General features: G+C 31.9%; 2 protein-coding genes across 2 annotated transcripts; both read right to left on the bottom strand.

Moving 5' to 3' along the window:
- Positions 1-837: 837 nt before the first annotated feature.
- LOC114424747 (probable serine/threonine-protein kinase abkC) lies at positions 838-5897 on the bottom strand. The gene is made up of 5 exons (XM_028391582.1): positions 5833-5897; positions 3603-4944; positions 1888-2145; positions 1476-1631; positions 838-1276 (listed from the first exon to the last, which is right to left on the bottom strand). Exons 1-5 carry the CDS (start codon positions 5895-5897, stop codon positions 1157-1159), a joined length of 1941 nt encoding a protein of 646 aa, XP_028247383.1. The 3' UTR covers positions 838-1156.
- An 11057-nt stretch (positions 5898-16954) lies between these two features.
- On the bottom strand, positions 16955-18717 carry LOC114423746 (transcription factor MYB102-like). The gene is made up of 3 exons (XM_028390615.1): positions 18437-18717; positions 18173-18302; positions 16955-17921 (listed from the first exon to the last, which is right to left on the bottom strand). Exons 1-3 carry the CDS (start codon positions 18567-18569, stop codon positions 17150-17152), a joined length of 1035 nt encoding a protein of 344 aa, XP_028246416.1. The 5' UTR covers positions 18570-18717; the 3' UTR covers positions 16955-17149.
- Positions 18718-20318: the final 1601 nt, after the last annotated feature.

The raw sequence follows: 20318 nt of genomic DNA, 5'->3' as shown, positions 1-20318 counted from the left end.
CAATTTTTTTTAATGATTTTTTAGACTTATGCTACACCTGGAATGACCTCAATTAAGATTTAAATCTAGAACAATCCACAACCTTATCTGTCAGGGTCAGAGTTCGCAAACCTGCAAAGTGGATTTATTTTGCATGAACCATGCATCCATGATACGGACATCCCTTTATCTGTGTTATTGTTTATAACATTTTGAGGTGCTTTATACTGTGAAATTGATATTCGTGTATATCATACAAATTGATGGTGCAGTTCTCTCCATCATCCATAAATCTTGATTGGCATGTGGTCATCAGTAGTGTCGGGTTAAGAATTTGAAACCAGTTCCAAATCAGGTTGATCAATGTGTTGTCGCCAGCTCCAATTTTTCCAAGTATTACACTAGCTGAGTAACTGTAGACATTTTTTCACAGCAGGGTGGATATATTAAGTACATGTGATCTTTATCAATTGTTAACGCTACCAATGTTGTATTGAAGTTGAATCATGAACACTATCTAACAATTTTCATTTACTGTAAAATTGGCCATTAGATTGTCCCCAGAATTGATGCACTTGACACACTTTCACTTCCTCAGTAATTGAGTTTGACATTGGGAACTTTGATGGGCATATTTTACATTTCTAACGACACTGATTTATGATACATGTTTGAAAACGTCTTTTCAAAAAGTTAAGATAAAATAAAAAGGAAAAAAAAAGTTTAATCTAAATTATAATTGAATAAGATTTCCTGTAACTTTTGTTTAATTACCGTACTCTGGACGTTTTAAATGTTCTTATTCTTACGAGAATACAATAGACAATAGTATCGAAAGGGTAAATAACTGCGACTCTGTTTTTACCTCGGAATGTCAGTTAACCATATCTCAAGATTTCAACATTATCAAACATATCAAGGTTCTGGGTGTACAACTGTATAAGGGGTACAAAATTGACTGCTTTATTAAGCTTTTTCTCGTAAACTGTGATGCTCAGGCACACAGTAATAACTGCTGGAAATTGACAAAGATGAATAAAGGGGATAACCTTCCCAAAAGAAGGCAAGCAAAAAATAAAGGGCAAATTTGGTAGTGCCCATTAGTACAAATCCTGTTTCAGGTTTTGGTAAGAAATTGTTTTTTTAAGAGCCTCAAGTCCTCAACAAGGAAACCCCCTCAAGGGGCCATGAGCCCATCAATTGTGTATGAAAGAGACTTTGCCCAATCAGCTCTAAGCAGCAATGTCTGCAGAGTATTCATCACATCATACCCAGGATCAAGCTTGCGCTGCCAACCCTACAAATCACATATTTACCAATATTAACATCAGCTATTTGAAATAGTAAAGGGCATAGTAGCAAAATAAATTATAATTGACAAGGCCATGTGGTGAACGTGAAAAGGAAACGGTTTAAATATAATTTATGCTCTTATCAGTGTTTTTTCTATGCATCCGAGTCACAAACTTTTACAGTGGTATATCACAAAGAATTACCTCAAGAACCAAGGTGGTGACCAAGACAGTACAAACATTGCCATCAACATTAACTTTATGACGCCTAACTTTCTCAAGCAATTGCTCCATGCACTCGGCAGGATGGACCAGATCACCTTCTGGAGTACCCCAAAAAGTAAACGACTCTTCCATTTCCTGTTAGAAAAAACGTGCAAACCCAATGTATAAAACGGCACAGAATCATAACCAAGGATTTCAAAGTAAATGAAATACGAAAAACAAAATACAATTGTCATAAAATGAAATGTTCCATATGCAGTGTCAATCAACCACAAACTTCTACATGACAAATTAATTTTTTAAAATTATGAATCTTCATGTAATGCTCAACGGAAATGAGAAATCAATAAAGTCAGGTTCCTACAAAACAATTGCAAACTAAATAAATTACCTCAACAAAGGCCTTTGGATTTGGACAGTTCTGTTGCTTTGATAACCTGAGTGTGCACTCTGCAGCTGTCCGACCATCTCGGTGAGCAACAGCTTTGAAAAATTCCAATAAATTTACCCGATCACTGCCAGAGAGTTCAGCAGTCATGCCTACGTCAAGGAAAATTACATGCGGCTTTGATTTGAAAAGTCGTTTGTGAGGCTTGCTCCGTACAAGGATATTTCCAGGATGCATGTCTGCATGAATGAAGTTGTCCACCTGAAACAAGACATCTCAATATCTTTGAAGGTAAAACTTTTTGGTGTTATAGTTCAAAGCTATTCAAAGATCCCAGGCTTCTTTGCTTTCATAATACAATATAGGATGTAAACATCGAGGGTAAATTACCCTTTGTTTCCCGTAATTTAACATTCTCAGTTTTTCCATTTAAAACATTCTTTTTTTAAAAAAAACGCTGATGTTTGAGTCAGTGAGAAATATTAATTTCTGTCAACAATTTTAGGCTCGTTAACCACCGTTAGACTCAACCAAAACTTTAGAGGGATTAGTGAACAAAAAAAGTTTAGAAGGGTTGTTGAGAGTGTGTTAAAGTACAAGGGGAGAAAAGTGTAATAAAATAGTAAATCAAACAAGAACAGTCAAAAAGCAAAAATTGCAGATAAAAGAAGATAATTTATTACACATAAAATTGAAATGAGTACTATTGATAGCCAACTCTCCCAAAAGCTTAAATTGTTAGCAGGGATATCAATTGGCAGCAGTACATGGTGGAGCAGCCATCAGCCGCCACAGAACATGGAAATAAGTGCATTTTCATTTGCAGGTGTCATGGCTGTTTTCGCAGCCAAAAACCCATGGTTTTGCAGCACAATAGCGCTGCTAACAGAGGATATCTAAAATCTCATTTTTGCCCTCAGCTGGCATTGTTTTGAGGATTTTTTAGGGCTTGTGGACGGAAAATTGATGTTTCATTCACGGGATATAGAATGAATAACAGGTTGAAATATTACAGAATTAATTATGTATCATAGGATCAGCTTATCAAGTGTGCACGGTGGACAATAACCACATTAGGAATTGAGAGATACATAATTTCACAGAATTAACAAAAAATTGAATATTCAACAATTTTATAGTATGAAATAATGTATAGGACAAATATAAATTATCCTCTAATAACAAGTTAACAACAGTAGTTGGATATTAAATATTATTATATTATATTATACTAGACAAATATAAGGACATTAACATTACAAATAAATTTCAGTTTGATCAAATACTCTTGGTAAAGTAAAAAATAAATACTTGCCCCCACTAAGTCTAGAGTCTCCTGATCTCTCTCTCTCACACACACACACAAACACACACACACACACCTACATTTCAGGACATATCAGTAATCAATCATGATTATCCCTTCATGACAAATAACAAACCAATGCTAAAAATAAGCCTAAAAAATGTTTCTAGCATCAACTATATAAAACAGTGTTTACTGTATGTTGTGTATCTTGGATGACCACACTAAGCCTTTGTTTATAATGAGCAAATATGATCGGTATTGATTACATAGGATCAATCTAATAATGAGTAAAAAAGACAATCACTAATTACTATCTAATCATAAATAACAGAATAATATGTAATCTTAACAAACTACAAGATATATAAACAAAAAAGAAAAAAAAAACAGTAAATGAAAGACATTTTACCAGAAGCATCTTCAAAAGTGCATTAGTACCAATGTGAGCAAGAGCACTTTTAATCCTTTCATGTCCTTGAAGCTCATCTACATAATGTGATACACTTTCTCCATTTTCATAGGTTTCCACCAAAACTGCAGGATGCACAAGTGGATAGACAGGCTTAGGAAAAGAGACATCCCTCGATCGACGGAAATTGTAAATGAAGCGGCTCAAGTGAGCAGCTTCCCGTGCAAGGTCAACTTGAGACATCATGAAAACTGCAAACTGTTGAACACTTTCATCCAACCTTAACCAATTAAGAGCATGGATGAACTTTGAAGATTTTGCCACCAAATTGATAATAGCAAAATCCCTTCTGATAGATTCTCCGACACCAGGATGTCTAACTTTTACAGCAACCACCAGGGGTTTTGCTTGCTGCCCAGGGTAACGATATTTTAGAGAAGCACGATGCACTTGGGCAATACTTCCAGATGCAACAGGCACTTCTTCAAAATTCTCAAAAATCTCAGAAATTTTTCGACCAAACGCTCTTTCAATAGTTTTCTTTGTGTAGCTAAAACTATGTTGAGGTGCTTTCGTCTGAAGTTCGGCAAGCTTAGTACATAGATCTCGAGGAAACAGATCAGGCCGGGTAGCAGCCCACTGACCCCATTTTATGAATGCTGGACCTGCTTTTTCTAGTGTACGATGAACAACCGATAGCCACATTTTCCTGAATTCTGGTCCAAAATAATCTGCAAGTGGCGCCATCAGTATGCTTGGAGAGAATAATATGGCCAGATAGATAGCTCTCACTAACAAAACAAGGCTTTCCACTACAATGAATACAAATGCAAACATGTAACCATACCCATCTTGTGCATGCATATACAATGCATTCTGTGATGGGTAAAATTCTGTGTCTGCCCCATTTTGCTGAGCCAATGCTAGCTTTCCACTAGCAAATGCTAAAAAACCAGGAACCAGCAAATAAGAACGAGTCAAAGCCAGGCTCACTGCTTGAGCAATCATATTTATGGAGGTAAATCCATTATAACCATTGGAAGAGTATTTTTTGTACAGCAACTTCCAAGCTATTCGAGAATTATATGCTGCTACATTTCTTGCAGAAGTTACAGAGAAGTTCCTAAAAGAACAGCCTTTGTGAAAGTTTTCTCTTGTCCAGTGCCACAAGAATGAATTACATCCTTCAATTGGAAACTTATATTGCATGTACATCCTGCATTGCTTGATATTTGGTCCAACTGAGGTAAAAGCCTCATTTCTACTTGCTTCCAAATATCTTCTTCTATGGGTTCTAAGAATAGATTGGGCAACTTTCCCTACGTTTCCAAGCATCAAATATCTGCAAACCAATATCATCTCAATTAGAACATAGTTGATAAGCAAACAACAGTTTCTTTTATATTCTTCTATAAACAAAAGCCATTTATGTTGACATGCATTTAAATTTAATTTTATACTAGTATGCTCTATTTTAATTATAAGCATCAAGTGATTCAAAACTCACTCGATTCTGAAAATAAATGCCCTCCACTACTCAATGTAGAATGGTTTATTATGTTTCAATCTCAAATTTGTCCACAAAACTAGGAGAACATCACTAGTTATTTTGGCATATTCTAATAACAATTAACAAAACAAATTCAAAACTACATCCAGTGCTGTTATCCATATTCCTGCATACAATACTAAAAATAAACGCTCATTCTGTAATGCAGTGTCACAAATCATCACCTAACTTGTAAAATCTCCCATGAATAAACTATTTTCCCTAGCTTCCAATAAAAGCTATCCAAACTTCATTATTTCCATTTATAACAAAAAATTTCAAACATAAAGAATATTTGATAAATACTTTTATGCATACGATGAGATTATTCTATCCATTAAACCGTTATTTGTCCATTTGTGCACAAAGACCGAAGTGGACAAACAAAAGACAACGATGATGGAGGCAGTAAGAAATAGGCAAGAGAAGATTTGGGAGAGGGTGAAAAGATGTGACCAATGAGCTGCACTGTGTGGATGAGAATTTGATGGATCACTGAAGAGCTAGCACAATTGTGAGGTGGCCATAATAAACAGATATCTTAAATCTTAAGCTATGAAGCGAATGCACAAGACTCATTTTATATCCCTAGCATGCCCCCCAATGCAAGAATCCATATGGGCCAATTGCAGAGAATTCACAAGGCGAATCTACCTTGTGCCGAAATTAAACTCTTTTTACAAGAACAAGGACCCACAACTATCAAATTCCTGAACTTGGTCATGGTCTAAAGGATCAGATACCATATTAAGCCGCAACTCTCCAAAACGTTTAAGCAATTAGGTAAAGGTATAAGACTGATTTTATATGAATCAAAAATCATGACAAAGAAAAATACTTAAAATGAATATAAAATATCACTAGGCAAATGCTTATAAAAAAAAGGATCATATTCTATAAATTCTATCAATATTTTTACATTGAGAGAAATCTAAGTAACTCAATTCATATAAAACTCAAATAAGTTTGGCCCCACTTAGAATGGAAATTTGGTAGCTTGAGTCCCTAATCAGTTTGGTTAAATTCACTAATTTTTTCAACGAAATCCATTTAATCAATTACTGAATTGATGACCAATCCAAAGTTTAAAATTATGATATTAGCCTTTTTCTGAAAATTTACATGTGATACATCTAGAGCAATTTGAAGACATAGATATACAAAAAGTAATGCTGTGATAGGAAATAATAGACATAAAATACGAAATCAACTGAGAAACCAACAGGTTTGGAGCAGCTAGTGTATATATATACATTTATGTATCACTACAGTTTCCTTGAAGGATTTCCATATGATTATAAGCTTTAAATAATAAATATAAATAGTCCTATATTGCCTTTCCTACATTAGCTACTACGCATTATGGGGCACTTGATTAGATATTTCCCTTAGAAGGTGTTACGGGAAAGATATTCGCTTCTATACTCTTAAGCCGGTATTACTTCTACGAAGCAACACTGACTTGGGGGCTACTGTTACGGGAAGATATTCGCTTCTATACTCTTAAGCTGGTATTACTTCTACAAAGTAACACAGCTTCGGGGCTACTGTTACGGGGATTACCCCGGCATTAAAAATGATAGGATCGAAGTTTGTAAGAAAGTAAGGATATTGAAACCACCGACATAGGGCATGAAATGCAAACCGTATGTGACATGTGGCATAACTGACTGTCCCGCCAAAGGCCCCATAACGGCCTATAAATACTGTATTCCTATAATGAATAAGAAAACTCTCACTCATTTAGCACGATCTCTCTCTCTCTTCTTCTTCTTCTCTTCTTGTTCACTCTCACTTCCCTTCACGAAACCCTCTTCTGCCTACTATCACGAACACAAGCAGGCTCATCATGTTCCAGTGATCACACCATAACAGAAGGTAATATAATTGTTGTGTCTATTGCCTTTCCTTTGAAGCAACTAGCAAGTCATGATGGCAGAATCATCATCATCATCAATGCCATGCACACATGACACAAACTCAAATAAGCAGAAACACAGTTTATGGGCCTGGAAGAGACATACATCTTAACTGGAGGGAGAAGAAGTTGAGAAGCTTTATTTTGATTCAATACTTTATTGTAAGTGACAAGTGAGCCAGGGGAGCTCAGTAGTTCCACACTTGCACGTAAAAGGGGATGATAGAAAGAATCAACAGCAGCAGAAGAGAATAACAAGTGAATGATTGAAAACCCGCAGACTGTAGCATCCTTGGAGCTACCAAAAGGAAAACTTGGAAGTTGAGAAGGCAAAGTGCGAGGGAGCTATAAATTGAAACAATAGATCTTAACCTCTCTAAGATACTTAATTAAATAAGAAAACAAGGATAATAACTAATTGGGAAAATTTCATCAATCAAAGCATTCAAACAAACGCCAAATTCACCCCACATTGCAAATTACTTGGAAATTGAATCCTCTATTTGTTCTACACTCCTTTCTTTCGGTGTACCCCAAAATTAAAATTAGAATAAATAAGAAACGTTGGAAATTCAATGATTCATACTCTAAAAATGCTTCTTTATTTTTCTCATCAAAGACCCCAAGTCTTCACTATTCCAGAAAAGCTATAAAAGTCCCTCCTTTAACTAAGGAAACACATGATCCGTTACTAATTATGAAATATGCTTAATGGGTCGTAAGAAAATCAAACAAAATTAGAATTATGAGAAGAACCTGAAAGGGAAACACTGAAGAACATGCTAGTTTGGTGTGGCGGCGGTCAAAGCGAGACAGCGGAATTGGAAGGATCTGAGTGATGGATCATACAAGAGTTGGCGCGATTATTGTCACTAAGGCGGCAACAACAAGCACAAACCCTAAACGATCATGCACCAAAAATTGAAGAGCTATTGCAGATATTATTGATTGATACTATCTTGTGTCCGATTATTATAATTTGATTTGGTGTAAAAATTGTGTACACAATTTGGTGTAGTGTTTATTTTCTAATGGTCTTGGAAGTCGTAATCGTAACGGTAATGAGGCATGTTAGATTAATTTCTTATAAAACTTTTTAATACAATACTCCTCCCTTCGATGATAATCGGAAAAATAAATATTATTTTAATTTTTAATATAATATTAATTATTATTTGAAATAATATTAACGACAAATAATCAAAACTAAAAACAAATTAGTGATAATAACATCAATTTTATGAGATTGTTAGTCTTTTTCTTTAATCTTAATTATTCGGTTGAAAGTAATTAATATATAAAAGTATTTAATAAAAAATAAATATAATTAATTTAATGTCTTAAAAATATAAATAACATTTAATATTTTAAAAAATATAAATAGAAAGATAATTTAATACTTTTTTTTTATGAAAAGACAATTTAATACTTCTTTCTTGCTTCTATCAAATTCTTCCATTCAGTCTAATATTCTTTTATCGGATTCTTCTCCCAAGCAATGCTGCTTGCTACTGTCACATTGGACATATTCATTTCATAAATAAATAAAAAATAATATCTCAACTAGATTCATAAAGAACACCTTGTAGACATTTTATGATTCTTTTCAAAATTCAAATTTCGTCCAAACAAATTTTATAACAAAATAGAAACGTATTTTTGTTATGTTGCATTTAATGTAATATAACGAAAAACATGTTTTCACTTTATCAATGGCAATAAAAAAATAGGACAAGTTATCCAGAGGGAGAAGAATAATTTTTTAACAACAGAGACATGAAGAAGTGAGTGATGTGCGGCTCTATGAGGGTGATGAACACAAAAGTGGAGGAGAAGGAAGGTGAGAGTGTAGTGCGTTCAGATCTGGATTCGCAGTGCATTCGTGGTGAGTTTTGCTTGGTTGTGGTCGTGGTGATGTTGCGGTTATTTTATTTTTATTTTGTTCTTTGTAATTTTTTCGTTTTCTAAAAATTATCTTGTATGAAACAGTTTCAGATCAATGAAAATCATTGATCGGATTATTTTTATTCTCTGTTGCGTGTTCATCTTGAAAGAGTTGTTGATGTTTTTTTATTAGGGTGTGCAAGAGAACGAAGATGGAGGAATGGAGGAAGAAGAAGAAGACCACGGGTAAATTTGAAAAGAGGAAAAGAAAAAGTAATAAAAAAAAAAAGAAATCAAATCTTATTCCAGTGTAATATCTTTTGGATAGATCCTTAGTTATTTTAACCATTGATTTTCAAGAATGCACATCTAACGGTCTCAATTGTTCTATTTACACATATCTCTTCTTTCAAAATCATTACATCGCACCCTAATGGTATTAAGCTGTCATTTGAAAATTAAAAATATATACATTAAATTTTAATTCATTTTTATAAAAATTCAGAATTGTCCTCGATTTTTAAGTGACACAAATAGAGAGAAATTTTTGTCTCGTATTACCATGCTAGATCATCTTTTCGTGCAACAATACACTTGAACATCATCAAAAACGAAAATGAAAATTAACACCATAAATATTAATCCACGAAAACAAATTAATATCAGCTTCACTGCATTCAACAACAATAGTGACTCATAAAGATTCAAAGATGGTATGTCAAAGATAAAGGTATTAAAGGAAAGAAGGAGATGAGGATAATTTTGAAATTAAAATTTTAATAAAAGTCATGTATCTATTACATGATTTAAAATATAAACAGAGTAACACCGTCAACAACGAAAGGAGTACAAGTGTAATGGGATGACAAAAGCTAAGGATTTTTGTGTAATGTCAAAAGAAAAAAAATGATCTATAAATAAAGCATACCCCATGGAAGATTATTATAATAATCTGCTCTATAATTAAATAACAACAAAAATATAATAAAATCATAATTTTGTTGGTAACTAAACTGAAATACACATTAAAATCATAATTTTATTACATATCTAACCTAGATACATAACGAAAATTATGATCACATTGTGTATTAGGTTTAGATACAAAACATAATCATGATTTTGTTGGGTATTTATATATAATAAAATCATGATTTGGTGAAATTTAAAAGTTAAAATGAAAAAAGGAAAAAAAAAAAAAGAAGATTTGGAGAAAAAGAGAGAAAAGACGGGGTGCGGGAAATATGGAGAGTGATGAGTGAAGGGAAGGGGAAGTAGGTGTGTAGGAAAATAAGAGAGGAGAAGATTGTCTTTTTGCGTGTTTTTTAAAAAGTAAAGTGGTGAGAATAACAATTACCCTCCCCAACTCGCAAGCCCATACGAACATGCTTGTTGGGTTCACTTATTAAGGTCTTTATTTTTTGTGAAGGCTTATTAATGTCTGAATTTATACATAGCATTGAAAATTTGGATTGTCTGTAGACTCAAAAATACATTTTTTAAAGAAAAAAAATCAGAACTCTGTGTGCACGGTGCACCTTATGACCAGTGTGAAGAAGAGGAATTTTTTTTTACAGTGACAGTAATAAAAATTAAATTTAAGTCTTTATGCATCTATCTAACTCTCACCGCTATGTCGACACTGTTGGATGCTTCGATTAATAGTTATATTACTATTTATTTACTTCAAATAGATAAAAAAAAGCCCTCATGTCAAGCAATGCAATAATAAGAAAATGTTTTTTTTTAATTTATAAGATTAAATTACTCATTTGATCCCTATAATTTTCTTATCTTTTTAGTTCCTATAATTTAAAAGTGATTTTTTTAGTCTTTGTAACTTATATTTTATTTTTTTTAGTTTCTTTAATTTACAAGTGTTTTTTTTAGTTTTTATAGTTTAAAAAGATCACTTTCAAAGTTATAGGGACTAAAAAAAATTAAAATATAAATTATAGGAACTAAAATGATCACTTTCAAATTATAAAAATTAAAAAAGTAAAAATCATGAAATTATAAGGATGAAAGGAGTAGTTTAACCAATTTATAAAAAGAATAATTAAATAACTGTTTGTTTTTAAAGTGTTTGCTTTCAAAATTTTATACAGGAATTAAAAAATAATGAAATATTCCCAATTTTTTAAAAAAAATATAAATTTATTCGATTGTATTACGATCGCATTTCAATAATATTCTTTCATTCTACTAAGTAAAAATACCAAAATAAAAACGATAAATTAAAAAAATGCAATTAAAACTATCAAATTATACAAATTCTTGAGTCATCTCTTAAAAAAAAAAACTTACACAGGATATAAAGTTGACTTAATAATAATAAAAAAAAAAAGGAATAAGTTGGGTTCAAGTACTCCCGACAACAAAAAAAAAATTACATATTATCAACTAACATATGTTGATTTAAAAAAAAAAAAACTTACATCCTTTATCTTATTGTTTATCTTTTGAATGAACCAATATCTTTTTCAAAATAAAAAATGGGAATAGTTTTAAGACACTTTTTTTTTTGTTTTAAATGTCTAATAATTGTTTTAAAACAAACTTGTTTATCAATTAAAGGAACGTAAAAATAGCTCGTTGGTTTAGTTGCTGTAGTTCAATTGACCGAAGTCATTTTCCAAATAATAATTTATAATTCTGCATATTATAACCTCATTTTTGTTTAAGTGTCATAATATGATAAGGAAAGGTTGCTGCTACGGAAGTGTAGGTAACAGGTGTTCTTTTGGCCAAGAAGAATACAAGTTTAGTTGCACGCAATATTTAACTAATCAAAACAGGTTTAACTAATAAGATGCATAGGTTTATCAGTCAATCATTTCATTAAACTAATTATTGGACTGATCGAAATCTATAATGTTTGAATATTTCTAATCACTGGATTGCGACAAGAGTCGTTCCTGAAACCAATTTCAATTTCATATCTTCGCCGAAAGTTTAAGTGTATTTTTCTGGAACTGTCATTAATCTTGTTTTGTGTTTTGTAGAAAATTTGATTGTATATGCACCAAATCTTATTAAGTTGTTTGGTGATTTTTTATTGAGTTGCAATTTATTACAGGTTTAAATAAACTTCTGCCAACAAATTTTCCATTGAGTTTTTTTCACTAATCATTTGGAGGAGGAGTTCTAATTACGTGCCCATACTAGCCTGCAGTTCTGTCTGAAGTATTCCAACAGTGTCCCACTAACACAATTTTCATTCACTTAATTGTATTTGCACCAATACCATTCCTTCTTTATATAATCTGACTTTTGTACGAATGGTCATCTTATCCACAGAGAGCACATTAGGTGAACTTATTATCACCTTTGACAATTCAAATTAGGTGTTTAATTTGATCTATTTTGAGTTGTTTTCAACCTAGGGAGTGGGTTAATCTTATAGTTATATATGTGCATAAACCGCAAGAAGTCTTTTTACTTTGGACTTTGGATCTACGCAAATTGATCACTTAGAATTTAAAAGTATATATATTGTTGAATTTTTCTAAATGATGCGTAGGTGGGAATTGCATGTCAATTGAAGAGATCAAACACAGTTGCTAATATGAGCCTTTTATTTTGGACTTATTGGGATCTATGCAAATTGAGTTCGAATTTAAAAGTATATTATTGTAACTTTCTCGATAGTGGGTAGTGAGTTTGTCAATGATTTGAGTACAATCTACCATGCTTTTCTACGAAAATTAATATCTATTGTGTCATTGTTTAATTATTTGAACTATAAGTTGACATTCAAAATAATTGAATAGCAAAGAATCAAGCTTTCCCGCGGACAAATTCCCCCATTTCTGACTTTCCACTCACACACGGATGAAAATAGAGAAAAATTAAGACACAAATTCAAATGGGTAAAAAGGTGTACTGACTCCAAAAGCTTATAAGGATTTGGTTTTTATACGGATGTTAAACTTCTAATGGAGTGTTATCAAAATCTGGCCAATCATGCTAAGATGATTCATTAATAATTTGAAGTTGCCTTGTCCCAATTCCCCATAACATCTACATGAGAAGCAAAACAATTATGCTTCTACATTAACGATAAAACAAAAGGCGATAGTAAATTGGTAACCAATCTTCGTATTGAAGTTCACTAATTTTAATTTATATGTGAAAGGTGAATAGCTAGCTTATTCGTTTCATGTTACATCACATATATGATATATAATTAAATATAAACACGCGCACAATAATTAAGGCTCTAATGCCGCAAGAGAAAGTTGCCCACTCGGCCAAAATTTTCCCCATGCATTGCACATTTTTCTCTTATATATGGTCATGGGATCATGTCTTCTAAAAGAAGACACAAGAATAGACAAATAAAACATGGGCAGATCATTATGAACGAAGTGATACATAGAGAGAAGATCGAATTCAAACAAAGACACAAGCCCACTTTTGAGTTTACTTTCAAAAGCTCTAAAACGGATTTTTCTTTGGACGGTCGACAAAGAAAGCGAGAGAGCCACCAGGGTCACGTAGAATTACAGTAACCCTTTTCTCTCTATGGCTGGATCATTTGTGTTATTGTGTGAGTGTGGTCGGTTGTTAGTCAAGACAAGCATATGTTGTTGTCTTACATAAATTATTGTACTAATTCTATTTGTAGTTTGATATTTTAATTATTACTTGGATATTTTATTATTTTTAATCTGAAAAATAAAAAAAATGTTGAATAATCATGAGTTAAAAAAATAGAAATAAACAAGTATAATCTTACATAATATATGCCTAGTGAGAATGTAATTTTAAAAAAATCACATTAATTATAAGTTTGAATTTTCATATTTTTTTTGTAAGATATAATTAATATCTATTCTCTGGGTAGAGGTTTCCGGTTCTAGTCCTAATTATACAATTGTATTAAATAGTTAAAAGAAAAACTTAATGGGTTTTATTCAATTCGAATAACATTATTTACTTCAACGAGTATAACTGATATATAGGAAAAAAATGCACATATTCTAATATATGAATAATTTCTATAATATGCGGGCATGATTAATAATTGTGCTTTGCTTTTAGGACAAGATGCGAAATCCAAATCTCATCCTTCAAGTTTGAATGATGAATACGATGCATATAAACTTTGTATACGCAAAAATGACGAACGACTTACATGCACGAGAGAAGCCGGCATCGTCACTTGCGGAATCGGTAACCCACAATGGGAACCTTCGAATCGTATACGTACGGTGACTCGTGTCACTGTGACAAGCCAAGCATATGGTTGAACAAGTAAGTTTGACCAAAATATATCTCACACGTAACTGGCTCCTTACTAAGATATATGAGCTATATCGCTACTCAATGTAACTATCAACAAAACACATGATTAATGATTCCGCCTAAAGATGACGGAAAACAATTTTGTAGGAGAAACGGTCATCATAATTCTACAGATAATTATGTTCAACTGCTGTTAATGAATATAGCTTTTAGTTGATGTCTAATAGCTGGTTTGAAAAAATCACCTAATTATTCCTTTATGCCTCATTCCTTGTTTTTCTAATAAAAGAATCACACATCAGTAGGTAGGGCTGAGCAAAAATGGAGTTTTCTAAGCACAAAAAATAATATTTATCCAAATAATATAATTCAAAAAATATTTATCTCAATCATACATTTTACTATAACAAGTAAAAATCAGGTCCCATAAATCAATTTCTCACTTGTTTTATATTTTTGCACAGTAGGTTTAAATTTTGTTTTTGATGATAACCTTGTTAGTAAATATTTAATGAGTCTTAAAACATCAATTTTAGTAAATTTCAAGAATCCAACTAACCTAATTTTTTAACAATAAAAAATTATATGACCAAAATATTATACTGAGTTACACAAACAAAAGATAAATAAAGTTGGTCTTACCTGGCTAGATATTGCACATTTATTTTGGCTTCGAATTTTGAGTGAATGTGGTAAAAAAGTTAGAAACATGCGCGCGCAGCCAATTCTGCGTCACAGAGACGTGTTAATTAGGTTCCATACGTACACAAAAGGACATGAAAAATGTTGGAAATTAAACTGAGATGCAGCAATCAAGTTAACACGCAGACCGACCATAAGTATGCAGCCACTACCTCTTGTTTGCTTAAGTAGTACTCCTGTTTGATTGTCGTGTCTATATTTGGTCATTCAAAACAAAACATTCTAGACATGCAGGGTTATCAAAGCTAAACGTGCATTATTATTTTTTTAGATTTATTAGATTATTTAATTTATCAGTTTTTTTATTATTAGTAAGCATAAGCTTTAAATTGATCAATTTGAGTCTTGTTTTTTTAATTAACAAATCTTATTTCATTTTTAAATATCATTCTTATAATTACTCTATATCATTTTCAAATTTAGAAATCATAATGTTATTTTTATATTAATTTAATTTATCATAAAATAATTTTAATTTGCATAATTATATATGAAAATGCCTAAATAATTGTTTTCCCCGTATTATTATGTGATACCTGTTTATGTGTGTTTAACGAAAAGGTTAAATAACAATCTCAAGTGACTCCCTCTAGTATTTATGGTACTATATCAATATGAAATACCTCTAAAATTTACTATTTGTCATAATAAAAAAAATCTATTTGATTTTATTTAGAAATAAGTTTATTAATATTAACTTTTTTCTAATTTTAAATAAAGCACCTCAAACTGGATAAGAAGACCGTTCCCTTTCCCGAACCAACCGGTTAGCCAAGGTCCCAAACCGGTTCGTTTCTGTATTATTGAGCCCACGTGTCCCCTCACTTCCCACTGATGACGCAATTAATATTATCCCATATGGCCATCCCTATGATAAATTAAATTCTAAACCTACCAGAAAAAGAAAAAAAAAAAAAAAACCAGCACAAGATGCATGCCATGATTTTCAATGAAAAAAGCAATCGATGCTTGTGTGGTGGGCCCCACAAAATGCAGTGACACCGCTGGTGCAGGGGCACGTAACCAAAGTCAAAGAGCTTTGGTCAAAGCCCCCTATGCAAAATCATATTTTATAGTACTTTACTCGTTGTCAATGCGTGAAAAAACAGTTACCTATTACAGGTGTCACGGACAGGTGTCCATCTCTCGTGCTCCGGCGGTTATCCCCGGTCACCTCGCCGGCATCTTGGACTCGCAGTCGGAATCTCTCAAACCACAAATCTTGCCTCCCTCCTTCCTTCCTCTCTCTTTGTCCCCTAGCTACTACACTCCCATTTTTTTCTCTTTTTGATCTTTTTAATCTTAATTTGGCAAATTTTCTAATTCAAGATAGTCCAATTCCGACTAAACTATTAAAATTACAATAAAATAAATAAATAGAAAAGTGGTTGTGATGCCAAGAGATATTGTATTACATATAGCTTGAGAAGCATTCAGCCGACAACGTGTGTTTTTTTTAATAAGACAGCCTTTATTTTAAAATTTCTAATTTCGTTTGTGTATATAGTATATATTATTTTTTTTATTAAAGTATGCTGTATAAAAAAATTATACTGTTATCTAATATGAATGATCATATATGTTAGGTTGTTGATTTTCATAACAATTATTTTAAAAATTATATTTAAGATGATTTTTAATTATTTGGTATTGTAATAAAATTAAATTCTCATCCAATTAAAATAGCACAAAATTATTTCAATTTTTTAAAAAAGGATAAAGTTATTTCAATTTAACTCAATTAATAAAAACATTTTAAAAAAATTTCATCGATATTATATACTTGGAACATAAAAAGTTTCGCGGAATATATGTGTATGATATCTTGTACAAAAAGAAATTACACTCTCTATATTTTGTATTTAATTCGTAGGTAATAAATATGTGTTGGATTTTATTTTCTGAGCATCATACTCTTTTCTGGCCAAGAAGTGACTACGTAATTGGTTTTGGTTTAGTGCTTTGTTTATATAATCCGATTAATATTAGTTAGGAAGACAACAGACATGCACAGTAACATAGTAATAGTAAACTATAAACAACAAATAATTGGAAAAGGATAAGGACTTTTTTTTCCTAACACATCGAGAACCTCAATGCAGAAAGTCAACTACCAATACTATTAAAAATTTAGAAAATGTTACAAGTATGAACACAATCGATCCATTGTAATTATCTAGCTAGCTAGCTAGCCCCAGATAAATCAATTTTTGTTCGACACAATTGTTTCATGATGTGAATACATTAATTATATGAGTACTCATTCATACGTAGCATATCTGGGATTTCAAATCTCAACAAGTTGTTGCTACTGACATAGCTTTCTGTCTCATCCTCAGTGCTGCTGCTCCCCTTGACAAACGTCGAGTTCGAATTCAACGGTGTGGGACTTGAAGAAGGCGTTGAAAGAACTGAAGCGTAGCTGAAGTTCTGGTTGCTGTTATTATAGGAATTGTTATAAGTTGAGGATTCAGACATTGGAGGGTAATCATAGCTTGGTAATTGAGGAACATAGCTTTTATGATCAATTCCGTTGTAATGCAAATCACTTAGTTGAGAATAATGTTGTTGGAAGCCAGATTCATGGAAAATTGAAGGGTATGTGTTCATCGTATTGGATTCAACCAACTGTGCATGAGTGAAAGGCAATGCTTCTTGAGCCAAGTCATGAGGGATTTGGCTCTGAATTTGGGGGTCACAGAGCTGGTTCTCTTCACAATTTTGTGCACACATGTTGATGTTTTCGCGTTGCTGAGAGGGGAAGAGTGATGAAGCCAACTTTAGAAGCTCAGGGTTCACCACCGTGTGAGTGCCAAGAAGTCTTTGGATGTTCATTTGTGTTGAACCATAGAGAGATGAACTTAGGATGGAAGATAGGTCCAAAAGATCAAGCCTTGGCCTATGTGTCACAGGGTCCATTCCCATCCTTAGAAGCCTTTTTCTAATGTGGGTGTTCCAGTAATTCTTGATTTCATTGTCTGTTCTTCCGGGTAAGCGAGTAGCAATAGCTGACCACCTACACAAAAATCCAATAATTAATACCAAGGTAATTACAAAACCCTCTTTCCTTATTATTATTAACCAGTGGTTAAATGAATAGAAATATTTGCCTCATGTCCACAAGCAAAAACTTATAAAACAACAATGAATTAAAAGAGTCTAATTTAAATAGTTGAGAAAAGTGTATAAATTATTACAAACCTTTTGTATTTAATTTTTGTTGGGTTCTTATTAATAAAAAAGATACTTATTGAACAAGAGGCTTACTTGTTGCCAAGAATGCTATGTAGTTGTATTATGGTCTCTTCCTCTTCCAAAGTGAATCGACCTCGTTTTATATCTGGTCGGAGATAGTTTGTCCAACGAAGCCGACAGCTTTTTCCGCACCTTTGCAAACCTACTCAATTCAAAATAAGCAAAAGCCATTCATTTTAGTTCAAGTACAAGAAAAAACAAAAACTTACTTTATGTGTGTGTTTAATAATGTTCCTTTTTTATACAAAAAGATGAAGATATAAATTGATGACATACCAGCATTCTTTGGGAGTACTCTCCAATTGCCGTACCCATGTTTCTGAATGTAATCAAAGAGTTTCTGGTCTTCTTCTGGTGTCCATGGTCCTTTCTTGAGGCCATTTTTGTCACAACAAGGTGATCTACCCATTGTAATTTGAACTTGTTAAAGGTACTTGCTAAAGGAGTTTGCGTGATGGGAAAAAGGCAGAAGTTTTGGAGACGTGAGAAAATAAAGAAAGTGTGGGAGAGAAATAATGGAGTAATGTTTTGTATGAGACTCAATGAGACGTACTTGCTTGTTGTATAAATAGCAATTAAGGAGATGAAGGGTAAGAAAAAAGGGAAAGTCAATTGGATTTGGTGCCGGCCTCTGTTATCTCTTCTGCTACGTGTCCCCTCTTCACATCATTTAATAAATTTTCTCTACGTGGTTTGTGTAATAATTTTGTTTCTATCTTGCATTGCAAATTAGTAAAAGTAGAGTGAATTAATTAATATTACCGGAAAAAAAAATATTTACTTTTCATCACACGTTGAAATTTGATCATTGGATTCATATGTTTGCTTGATAGCATTACGGCGTTTCACATTTACTTGTAACATTACCGGGGAGTCAAAACCATGTGACCCCTTGCTTTCTGGATTCATATTAGCTGTAATGAACACATTACAGGCCACGTAACCCCAAGAACACATGTATTTCTTTCCAATTCCATGCTATAGAGGAAATGTTCTTATTTACTTATGATTACACATAATTACAATAAAGAAATAATGAATTTAATAATTATAAGTAGTTTTGTTGTTATCAAATTCTAATATGTCAGAGATACTTATTCCTACCTTCAATATCTACTATGATGTTTTTCCCTCCGAGTGATCTTCTAGTACAAGCGAGGTGTAGGATACTTGCAAAGGGACTTAGATGCCTAAATTAATAAGTATTTGCTATGTGTTTATTGAGTGAATGAATACTTATCCTGTTTTATCTTGTTTATAGTGATAGTGGTTATCGACTTGATAACTGTCATGATGTTCCTTACTAAGGTGGTTATTGACTTGGTAACCATTATCGATAGGTTACTCGGTGACAATGATCGAGCACTCCCTCACGGTATAAATTTAAATTATTAATTAATTAGAAATAAATTTTAATGTGATTTTTAAAATGATTACTATCAAAGTAAATAAACCTATAGATTATAATTAGAAATTAACGCTTACAGAATTTCTGATAATTAGAAATTATTTATTTTCAAAATATAAAATTATCGATATAAATTTTATTTTTGAACTAAGTTTTTATTCCCTATAATATATCTAAAAATATACTAGCTTAATATATTTTAAAATGTTTTAAAAATCAACAAATCTATTATATATATTTTGTATAGTACTTAGTAGGAAAGAAATACATATAAATATATTATGTTTCGGATTACAATTAATGTAAGACCCAATTAATCACCAAAAAAGAAAACATCTGGTCACATTTGACGAATTTAATTAGGTAGACACAAATTACATATCAAAGAAGACACTTAAGTAAATATTTGACATGCATAAAAGTATTTTTCAAAATAAATATATTATATATTATGAATAATTATTTTTATATAACATATTATGAATCTTATAACGTAGCTTACACGTTAATTATTAATTCAAATGTTAATTTACGATATCTATGTGGATTTTTTCACCTAAATAATTTAAAAAATTAAATATTTATCTAAATAATACAACCCAAAAATTATTTACATCAATAATACAAAAAATTATTCATGGTGAACCGATTTCTCACATGCTTATTTTTTTCATGTTATGAAATTGGTTTTTCAGAAATTGATTCATAACGTTATTTTTTTTAATTGATTTCATAACGTTATTTTTTTTT

Source organism: Glycine soja, chromosome 8 (assembly GCF_004193775.1).
Source record: "Glycine soja cultivar W05 chromosome 8, ASM419377v2, whole genome shotgun sequence".
Taxonomy (NCBI): Eukaryota; Viridiplantae; Streptophyta; class Magnoliopsida; order Fabales; family Fabaceae; genus Glycine; species Glycine soja.
Note: the sequence above shows the minus strand (reverse complement) of the source record. Positions and strands in the feature narration are given on the sequence as shown.

Coding starts and splice junctions, on each gene's coding strand:
- LOC114423746 (XM_028390615.1), bottom strand. CDS start 18,569: ATGGGTAGATCACCTTGTTGTGACAAAAATGGCCTCAAGAAAGGACCA. Junction 18,303..18,436: donor AGTACTCCCAAAGAATGCTG/GTATGTCATCAA, acceptor TGAATTGAGTAG/GTTTGCAAAGGTGCGGAAAA. Junction 17,922..18,172: donor CATAGCATTCTTGGCAACAA/GTAAGCCTCTTG, acceptor ATTTTTGTGTAG/GTGGTCAGCTATTGCTACTC.
- LOC114424747 (XM_028391582.1), bottom strand. CDS start 5,897: ATGGTATCTGATCCTTTAGACCATGACCAAGTTCAGGAATTTGATAGT. Junction 2,146..3,602: donor CACTTTTGAAGATGCTTCTG/GTAAAATGTCTT, acceptor GTCTTGTTTCAG/GTGGACAACTTCATTCATGC. Junction 1,632..1,887: donor ATCCAAAGGCCTTTGTTGAG/GTAATTTATTTA, acceptor TTTTTCTAACAG/GAAATGGAAGAGTCGTTTAC.